Genomic DNA, 11,140 nt, shown 5'->3' with positions numbered 1-11,140 from the left:
ATATTTGAAGGGCTTTAACACAAGACAGATGAGACTTGGTCTGTTTGGCTCTTAAGACTAACTTGGGGGGAGGAAGGAAGGAGGTGGTCAAGGGGTAAGTTTAGGTTCAGTTCATGGAAAAGCCCTATAATAATTAGAGTTGTTCAAAAATGTATTAGAGTATTGCATTGGCAATGGGTTTTCTCCTCATTGAAAGTCTTCAAATAGAAGCTAGATGACTATGTATGAGGTCTGTTACAGAAAATTCCCATTCTGGCATGAGTTAGACTAGATGGTCGCTGAAGTCCCTGTTGACTCTGAGAATAAGTGGAAGAGCAATATTTGGGCAAAAAGATGAAGCCTATAATCTCCAGGCCCAACATTGGTTCCCAGTGCCAGACTGAGCTCCCACAAATCTGCTTTTCTTCCTCTAGTCCTGCCCTTCCCCATCCTGGCCCTTAAGTGATATCTCTTTTAGAATCTAATTAGAAAAGGCAAGAATGATGACCATGCTGGTTTAGTCCTTGGGAACATCCTTTGTATTTGTCAGCCTCTCCCTCTCCTTGATAGCCTTCTCCTTCCCCCAAAATTAGGCCTCTTCTCCCAAATCTACCCACTCCCAGTCTTGAATTTAGGCTTGTTCTCCATCACTACCTTCTTTCAATTCTCTGAAGCCCCCTCAATTGTCTGATCAACTGATTCACAGGAGATATCAATGATCATTATAATCATACTAACAAGCATTTGCATGGGAATAGGAGACAGTGCCTTATCTCAAAGAAGTAAAACATCAATGGTGGGATTCTGAGCACAGGTGCATTCTAGTACCTCCTAAATATCAGTATCAGACATAGTTCCGGTAGAGGTAAGATGTATACAATGAAAATTTTTCCATGTACTCAAAAGGTCAGCCTTTATTTCAAGGGCCTGAGCCAAAGAGGTTCTTAGAGTAATTTTAAAGTAACTTCCAGCTGTAATATTTATGTTGTAGCACACATTTAAGAACACAACATTAGATAGAATAGTACTGTGGGCAGGACATTTGGATTCAGGGTGACCTATTTTCAAATACCACTTCTACCACTGCCTGTGTGATCCTATGCAAGTTATTTAACTTCCCTGGGCCTCAGTTTCCTCAGCTATAAAATGAAGGGATTGGACTAAATGGTGTCAGAGGTCTTTAGATCTAAAATTCTATGAACATAGGATGTCAGAAGTAGAAGGGATTGAATGGATTCAAGTTTATAAAAATAGTAGTCATTCCCCAGCTAATAAATGGCCAAAAGACATTGAAAAGGCATCTATTTATGGCCATATTGAGGGGAAAAAATAATTCATATCATTGGTAATTAGAGAAATGTAAATCAAAAAAAAAAAGTCCAAGGGACTTTTGACCCTTTGACCAAAAAGGAAAATGATAAATGTTGAAGGGGCTGTATAGAAATAGTCTCATTAATGCAATTATTATTATTAGTGAAACTATGCAATTGGCACAGTAAGTTTAGAGAATAGTTTGAAATTGCACCCAAAAAGTCACTAAATAGAACATATTTTTTGAACTGCCCCTATCAGGCATAAACTGCAAAGATCAAAGAAATTCAGAAAGAATTATTTGTATGAAAATATTTATAGTTGCACTTACTTGTAGCAAGAACTAGAAATAAAGGGGATATTCATCAATTATGAAAACGCTGAACTAATTATGTAACATGAAAGCAATGCAATGCTATTGTGTTGTAAGAAATAATACAAGTTTCAGAGAATCCTGAGATGTGTATGAATTGATACAGAATGAAATGAGTGGAAAGAGAATAATGATAGAATAACAAATAACACAATAAAGACAAACAAACAAGTTTGACAGGTTAAAAAATTCTGACCAGTGCAACAATCAACCACAATTCCAGATGGCTAATTCCCTATCCACCTTATGAGGGAGAGACAATGAATGAGCATAGGGAACCAAGTGAAACATTTTTTTTAGATATACCCAAAGTGGGGATTTGTTTTGGTTCACTGTATGTTAAAATAGTTCTCTCCCTCCCTCTGTCCCACTTTCTCTTTTATTCTCTCTCTCTCTGCAAGAATAATTAGAGAGAAAAATAGATTTTTGTTCATTAAAAATAAAATTTTATTTTTTATTAATTTTATTCTGACCTAAGAAATAAAATAAGCATTTCCATAACAAAGTGGAGTAGAAAAACAGGCGATTGCGCCTGAAGTTGTAGATCCACTATATATAACTTGCTATTTCTTTCAAATATACAATAGCTATCATGACTTTCCTTTTTTTTCTCCTTCCTCCCATCCCAAACTTTGAAATGGCAATCATTAGATACAAATGTGTGTATGTATACATATACATACACATATACATCTGGATTCAAAACACATCATCCTTCACAGGAACTTTGTGTTTAACTTAGGTATTTATAATAGTCAGAATGACTTAGTTGCTCAAAGATGTTCCTAAAACAATACTGCTATAGTTCTACTCATTTTGCTCTTTATTATTTCATGGAAGTCTCTCCATGCTTTTCTAAAATCATTGAACTCATCATTTCTCATAGAAAAGTAATAGTTCATTATGAGCATACACAATTTATTTAGCCATTCCCCAAATGAAGGGCATTCCCACAATTTCCATTTCTTTGCCACCACAAAGAGAACTGTTATATATGTTTTAGAACATGTATATTATTTTCCTTTTTCTCTATCTTTGGAAATAGATGTAATAATGGTAATGTTAAGTCAAAAGGAAGAGACAGCTCAATTCTTTAAGAATAATTCCAACTCGGGGTAGCTAGGTGGTACAGTGGATAGAGAACCAGCTCTGAAGTCAGAAGGACCTAAGTCAGGTCTGAGATCTGGTCTCAGACACTTAACACTTCCTAGCTGTGTGACCCTGGGCAAGTCACTTAACCCCAATTGCCTCAGGAAAAAAAAAAAAGAATAATTCCAACTCTCTCTCCAAAATGGTTCTATATAAGCTCACAGATGCCCCAGGATTGGATTTAGGTCCCAATTCTACATCCTCTCCAATATTTGTTACTTTCCCCTTCTATCATTTTAGCCAATCTCATATATCTAAAATGTCATCTCAAGATTTCTCTAGTCAGTAATGATTTAGAGCATTTTTTCATGACTAAATTATTTTGATTTCTTCATTGGAAAACTTCTTGTTCATAATCTTTGACTATCGGGAAATGAATCACACTCATATACATACATATATATATATATCTCTTTATTTATATATATATATGATATATATATATATATATATATATATATATATATATTCTTGAGGCAATATGTGACTTATTAAGTGACTTGCCCAAGGTCATACAGCTAAGCACTGCTGAGTGTCTGAGGCCAAATTTGAACTCAGATCCTCCTGACTTCAGGGCTGGTGCTCTATCCAATGCACCACCTAGCAGTCCCACATTCTTATATATTTGACAAAGATTATTTGATATATGAGTCCTTTATCTGAAAAACTGTCTATAAGTTCTCCCCCAGTCTTCTGTTTTCCTTCTGATCTTGGCTATATTTGTTTTATTTGTACAAACCCTTTTTAATTTAGTGTATCAAAATTATCCATTTTACATCTTGCAATACTTTTTATCTCTTGTCTGTTCATAAATTGTTCACTTATCCATGAGTCTTATAGGTAATATGTTTCTTGTTATCCAGACTTTTATATGTAGGTTATTTTTAAATTATCTTGGTAAATGATATAAGATATTGTTCTATGCCCAATTTCTGCCAGATTGCTTTCTAGCTTTCCTAATAATCTTTACCAAATAATTCGTATTCCCCAAATATAAGTTTTTACATTTGTCAAAAACTGGGTTACTATATTCATTTACTATTGTAGATTGAAAATCTACTCTGTTCCATTGATCTAGTGGTACCAGTTTTGATATTTATAGCTTTATAATATAGTTTAAGATATGATACTGCTAAACTTCCTTCCTTTACATTTTTGTCCATTAATACCTTTTGTTCTTCCAAATGAATTTTGTAATTATTTTTTCTAGCTCCTTGAAATAATTTTTGGTAACATAACTGAGTTAGCATTGAATATATGGATTATTTTGATAAAATTTTCATTTTTATTATATTGGCCCTACCTACCCATAAACAATTACTATTTCTCCATTTATTTAAATCTGATTTTATTTATGTACAAAGTTTTTTTTATGGCTTTCTTTATATAAATCCTAGTTTTATTTTGGTAGGTGTACTCCTAGGTATTTTAAACTTTCTAGAATATTCTAAATGTGGTATCTATCTCTTCCTGCAGGTTCCTGATGGTGATATTTAGTATTGCTAATGATATATATGATATGATAAAATAAATATATGTATATATATTTCTTTTATAAGTTGCTACTTTGCTGAAATTATTTCTTTTTAGTTGAGTCTTTAGGATTTTCCAAGAATATCATCATAATCATCTGCAAAAAAAGATACTTTTATTACCTCATTCCCTATTCTGATTTGTTCTATTTCTTTTTCTTCTCTTATTGCTATTGTTAGAATCTACAATACAATAGTGAATAATGTTGGTGACAGTGAGTATCCTTGTCACACTTACTCTTACTGGGAAGGCTTCTAGCTTATCTACATTACAAATAATACTTGCTAATGCTTTTAGGCAAATATTTCTTTTTTAAAAAAATGTAAATTTGTGCATATACTTTCAAATGGCTATAACAGAAATGAGTGCTGTACTTTATCAAACACTTTTTCTGCATCTATTGATATTATATGATTTTTGTTATTTTTATTATTGACATAATCAATTATGTTAATAGTTTTCCTTATATTAAACAATCCCTGCATTCCTGGTATGAATCCCATTTGGTCTTAATATATAATCTTTGTAATATTTTATAATCTTTTAGCTAGTATTTCATTTAGGATTTTTGCTTCCAAATTCACTCATGAAATGTACCTAGAATTTTCTTTATTTTTAAAAACATAATTTTTTAAATATCTAGGAAAAGAATTGAGCCACAATGATGTTTAAAGCACTATCATCAACATGGGTAAATCAGAGAGGTTTAGAGGTAAAGTACCATTCAGCTCCAATTGTATAGAAAAGTAACAGAAGAAAAGTAGCACAAGGCAAGACATATAGTGATATGTCTACACCTGTTTCCAGAAGTAAGAAGGCAGTGGAGGAGATACAGCTCCAAGTTAGCAGGAGACAAGTAGGAAGACATTTTGAAAAGATAATTTTATTAGTCTCAGCTGATGATCTGGGAGCCCCTCTTGGGAAATCCAAGGCAAGAGAAGAGGGAGTACTGTCAGGGAAGTGCAGATCAGCTATTCCCTCTGCCCATTCATAGCCACCATTACCAACATACTAGGCTGGATCTGAGGGCCAGGAAGAGATCCCACTTCACTCACTTTCATCAGCAATCCACTGTCCCACACAATATTGTTTTCCTGGACCCTGAGCACATAAAAGAGTCCTTCCTTAGGTGATCAAAGTTCTCTTAGTGATTCAGGAGAGGGCAGAGGAAATCAGTGCTTTAGAGAACCAAATTAGGATCTGGGGGTTCTAGAAAGCCAGTCAGTATTCCAGGATGTCTATTAGGAACCAAAGCTCTATTAGGAAATCCAAAACTCTGAAATGCTAGCTAAGAATGCAGTGCTCCAGAACACTAGGGAAACCAACTAAGGACCCAACAGTCTGAAACATGAAACTAAGAACCCAAATTCCAGATCACAAATAGGAACCACACACAGCTTTCTGGAATGCCAGTACTGCTCTCATAGCTCAGCAGATGGCCTCTTCACCTTCTGGTTGTCTTCTTGGTGTGGGTCAGGCACACGGAATGAAACATAGGGACATGTTTTGACATTGAGACAAATCAGCTTCTGCAACGTGGCTGTCTTAACAATGTTGAAACCAGTCTCACCACCAAATGTGCTTGGCTTCCAGTACTCAGGAGAACATATGGGGTTCCCCAACAGCCCCTTGAGGGAGAAGGGGGCCCCAATCTCCACCATGCTCTCTCCAAAGATAGAATCAGGCAGAGATTTCTCTAGAAGCAAGCCTGGATAGAACTCCAAAGCATCAATGTCTCCATATAGTTCCTCCAGTTCTGCTGATTTCTGCTTCTCTCCTACAAAGAGGCAAAAGGGGAACAAATCAGATCAGTTCCTCTCCCTACCCTGGAAATAATTGTGTACATGCTATGTAATTGGGAAGTAACCTTCCCTGTTCACTTGTAAAACCAATGTAATATAACAGGAAGAACAATACACTTGGGATTAGACAGTTTGGTGGAGTAGTGAGTAGAATGTCAGACCTTAAGTCTTGAATTCAAATTCTACCTCAGATGCATAGTAGCTATGAAATTCTGAGAAAGTCACTTAACCTGTTTCTTTCTCTATATAATAAAAATAATCATGGCGCCTGCCTTATAGAGTTGTTTCTTGGATCAAGTGAAATGATAAACATAAAATATTTTGTAAATGTTATCATACAGGGGCGGCTAGATGATACAGAAGATAGAGCATCAGCCCTGAAGTTGGGAGGACCTGAGTTCAAATTCAACATTAGACACTTAACACTTCCTAGCTGTATGACCCTGGGCAATCAATTAATCCCAATTGCCTAAGCAAAAAAAAAAAAAAAAAAAAAAAGTTGTACTGTATAAGTGTCAAATATTATCATCATTGTCATAGACATCTTAGAATTGTCATTTCAGGGCATTTCAGTATGCTCAATATGGAGGCAGCATGACATAGTGGCTACATCTTGGGCTTTGGCGAAACATTCACTAACTGTGACTCTGGGGAAGCCATTTAACCACTATATATCTTAGTATCCTCATCTGCAAAATAAGAGAGTTGGACTCAATGGTATATAAGGTCTTCTACCTCTAAACCTATAATCCTATAAGTTTATGACCTGTATATGAACCTCAGTTTCTTCTTTTGAAAAATAAGGACAACATGAGCCCTTCCTTTAACGCAAGAGTATTAGGCTAGGATTGGGACATAGGATTTTTAGTGGGAAAGCATATCATGGGCAACAGATAACATGAACTAAGAAATGCTTATTTTCAAAAGATACACAGAAAGTTTTTCAAACCTCTCATCTAACAAATAGATCAGTAGTTAGAAAATGAATATCTATAATGAATTTACCTCTAAGGCTACTACAAAGAGAACTAGAGCTATCCAGATACTAAGAAAGACAAAGGAAAAAAGTATAGAGAAAAGGATGACAAGGATGGTAGTAATTTGTGTTTCCATTCCTGTGCAGTCCAATCCATTCAAGAACCAACAAAGTTAAATTGGACTTAGAGCCCAATTTACTTAGAGCAATTCACTAGTCCACTCCAAAATCATTGAATAACTGTACAAGAGTGTACAAAATGCTCAAATCATCAAACACCCAAGGTGCTCTAAGTTCCCAAGGCCATGATTTGATTCAAAGAGAGGTCAAGAGCTAAAAGCAAGGGTCACAGAAGGTAAAGGAATATCAAAGTTCTTGGAAAAATATAAAGCATTATACATGTGTAGACCTGCCTACCTGTGGATCTCAGGAACCATTCCTGTTGACCATTTGGAAATTTAGAGGGAGCTATGACTGACACAGCACTAGGTTAGAGCCTCACTGATTGCTGATACAGGACTCCATGAATATACTAAAGAATGATTATACTGTCCATTTAAAGGCTGGACAACCTGGAGCTGATTAGAGAATCAAGTAGGGGTTATCTAGTATGGAACCTCCTCCTTTGTGTATCTTACTTCCTTAGGTATAGAGGCTTGTGGGAAATCCAAAGCCCTAGAGACCTAAAGCCATTAGCAGTGGAGATGGTATACTCTATAGAGAGGCAGTGTCTGGCAACAAGAGAAAGTACCTCCTTGGAGTAATTCAACCATCACCAGGAGAAAGAATCAAAGCTAAGGGAGCACAAAGGCAGGAATCAGCATCAGAGAGATCACAAAGATCACACTCAGTTGATTGCTGTGAATATGTCAACATGAGTGGAATATAAAATGGCTAAATAGCAATCTGGAAAAACCTGTTCTAGCCTCCAGTGGAGTTTGAATATTAACCTCCACACAAGCTTTTGGATTTTGTTCTGGTCATTATTCAGTGCTCACTATTATTCTCTTGTGCTTATTATGACTTTCTTCAAGTAAGAATAAATTACATTTCCTATTTCCAATTCATGTTTGTACTTTGACTACTTCTTTTATGTCCATCCCTTCTATATCCCAGGATATAGCCCAAAATAGACATGTCTCAGAAATAGGGTGAAAGTAATGAGCCACTGAATATGACAGTGGGGAGCCCAATATTCTGAGAAAAACCAGATTTCCCTAACAATGAATCTGGCATACAAGCATACAGTTAGATCATAGAACAGGAAAAGCCAGATACCTTAAGCCTCTCTGACTCTTAGCAGCACTTACCTATAACTTCTATGCTAGATAAATGAAACAGACTACTAATGCTAGCAGTAGCAGTAGCAATAGGAGCAATAGGAGTAGCAGCAGCAGCAACAACAATAGCAGCAGTAGCAACCATAGTAGCAGTAGCAGCAGCAGCAACCATAGCAGCAGTAGCAGCAGCAGCAACCATAGCAGCAGTAGCAGCAGCAGCAACCATAGCAGCAGTAGCAGCAGCAGCAACCATAGCAGCAGTAGCAGCAGCAGCAACCATAGCAGCAGTAGCAGCAGCAGCAGCAATAGTAGCATCAGCAGCTAGCAGCAGCAACCATAGCAGCAGTAGCAGCAGCAGCAGCAGCAACAGTAGCATCAGCAGCTAGCAGCAGCAACCATAGCAGCAGTAGCAGTAGCAGTAGCAGCAGCAGCAGCTAGCAGCAGCAGCAGTAGTAGTAGTGGTGGTAGTTAGGGGTGATAATAGTAGTATGCCTCCCCTAATGTATTTCTTTTGAGGCTTTGATGTATTTTAAATGAACTCTCGGGACACAAAAGCCAGGCCCCTAAGACACAATATTTGTGGATCCTACACCAAGTTGAAAAGACCAGTTATATTCCCAGGAATAGACTATCTTTCTGTTGTCCAAGGACCAGCATATCTAAGAACTGGTAATCAAAACTTTTCCATAGAAGCTCAGGAAGACCATTTATTATATACTAAAAGATAAAAAGATTAGCATCTCTCCCTACCTTGACAAATAAGAAAGGATCTTCTACATTTTACTATTGTCAGTAATATTACTGTTAAATTTCAACCTTATTCTCACAGCTTCCTTCTCCTTTGATCTATTCTAGTGCCTGGCCCATACCATAAAGTCCATTTCTTCCCAGACAGGAAACATGGGAGTCAGAGGCTGGAGGAAACCAAGGTGGGTGCCACTAACCTGTGAGCTCCTGGAAGGAGGTGTAGGGTTTCAAGCCAAATCGTTTTCGATATTCATTGAAGGACTGCAGCCTCAGCTCCCTTGACTCCTTAATGGTGCTCACAGCTACATGTAACACATGGTGGTTGATGTTCCCAACTCCACCAATCTGGGGAAGAAGAAGCACAGTCATGTCACAGCCAGAGAATAGGAGCCATTTTCATACTTTAAAAAAAAAAAAGTAATCTATGATCAATCACTTTTACTCATTAAAATTAAGGGTTACGAATTAAAGTACCAATTGTAGCTATTTATTCCTATTTATAGCAACACTCATAAAAGCCAGAACTGGAAGGAAACTTAGGGATCATCAAGTCTGATTTTGGCAGATAGTTGACATGAGGAATTAGGAGGACCCGAGTTCAAATTTGACCTCTGGCAGTTATTGGCTATGTGGACCTGGGAAAATCACTTAACTCTGTTTACCTCCATACCTCATCTGTCAAATGAGCTGGAGACAGAAATGTACACTACTCAAATATCTTTGCCAAAAAAAAATCCTAAATGGGGTCCCAAAAAGTCACACAATTTAAATGAATAAACAAGTCTGACCTCCCTCTCTCCTTTCTACAAATGGGCTAAGATCCATAAGAAACTTGGCCAAACCAAGTGAAAATGGTAGAGATAGGATTTGAAAACTGGATTATTTGTCTCTATTTCCAAACCCTTTTCCCACTTCACACTATCCATGAAGAATAAATTCATCAGGTGATGTAGAGTTCCAGAACTCTGGAGAAGTATACTTGAAATAAGGTATTAACTCAATGGAATTGATGAAGTGATGGTTCTATAGTTTACATATATACTTAGTACTTAATATGGTGATGTTCTCTAATTCACATATATTCAGTATGCTATAATATTGTAATTGTAATAGGGTATCTAAGGGCTGAGAAGACTGGAAATGAGACATTCTATCTTTGACTATCCTCCTGGTGGCTCTGCACTCCTCCACTAAGATCAAGTCAGTAAGTCAGAGTGAACAGACTATGAAGGAGACAATAAAGACTTTAGACTCTATTCCTGACTATCCTCATAGTGATTATCCTGCTGAGACCAAGGCCTGTCCAGAGGTCCCCCAGAAAGCTAGCCAAGACATTACAAGGTGAAAAGTGTCAGTGGTTTTCCTATAGAAAACTATTTTTCCCTCTTTTTTAAAAGCATAGGTGAATGGGCAAACACTCCCCTTTTCAGTACCTCTATCTTTAAGAAACCTAATTAATGGGACTACACAATACAAAACTGGAAACCACCAACTACACCTACCCAGTGGTAGCATATTAACTGAAGGTCAAATAGCCAGGAACCAATAAAGACAGCTGGTATCTCAGACTCTTCCTAGCTGTGTGACCCTGAGGGAGTCATTTAACACCTGTCTCAGTTTCTTCATCAATAAAATAAACTGGAGAAGAAAATAGTAAACCCTTCCAGTATATTTGCTTCCAAAAGCTCTAAATATAGTCAAGAAGAGTGAAACATAACTGAAAAACAATAAATGCCATGGGACTGGACTTGAAAATCCAAAGCTTTCAGAAGATCATGTGTTTAAATCTGGAAGAGATTTAAAAGATCCTCTAATTTATCCTTTTCAGGTTTAAAAATGAGTAAGCTGAGGTTCAAAGGGAAGTGGCTTGCCCAAAATCACATTAGTAAGTGGCTGGGATTTGAATCCAGGTTATTAATAATAATAATAATAGTTGGCATTTATATAATATCTTAATATTTTCAAAAACACTTTACAAGTATTATCCCAT

At 36.6% G+C, this 11,140-nt stretch overlaps 1 protein-coding gene across 2 annotated transcripts in view; it reads right to left on the bottom strand.

The window, feature by feature from the left end:
* Nucleotides 1-5,208: 5,208 nt before the first annotated feature.
* Nucleotides 5,209-11,140, bottom strand: part of PTGS1 (prostaglandin-endoperoxide synthase 1) — a 45,453-nt gene continuing 39,521 nt past the window's right edge. For both annotated transcript variants that reach the window (XM_031954249.1, XM_031954250.1), the window contains 2 exons: nt 9,348-9,495; nt 5,209-6,122 (listed from right to left, as the gene is read on the bottom strand). In XM_031954249.1, the coding sequence (XP_031810109.1) occupies nt 5,767-6,122; nt 9,348-9,495 (504 nt within the window). In that variant the 3' untranslated portion in view covers nt 5,209-5,766. The remainder of the gene's footprint in view (nt 6,123-9,347; nt 9,496-11,140) is intronic.

This window comes from Sarcophilus harrisii, chromosome 2 (genome assembly GCF_902635505.1).
Source record: "Sarcophilus harrisii chromosome 2, mSarHar1.11, whole genome shotgun sequence".
In the NCBI taxonomy this organism is placed as follows: Eukaryota; Metazoa; Chordata; class Mammalia; order Dasyuromorphia; family Dasyuridae; genus Sarcophilus; species Sarcophilus harrisii.
The sequence above is the reverse complement of the archived record's forward strand: the minus strand, read 5'-3'. Positions and strand labels throughout refer to the sequence as shown.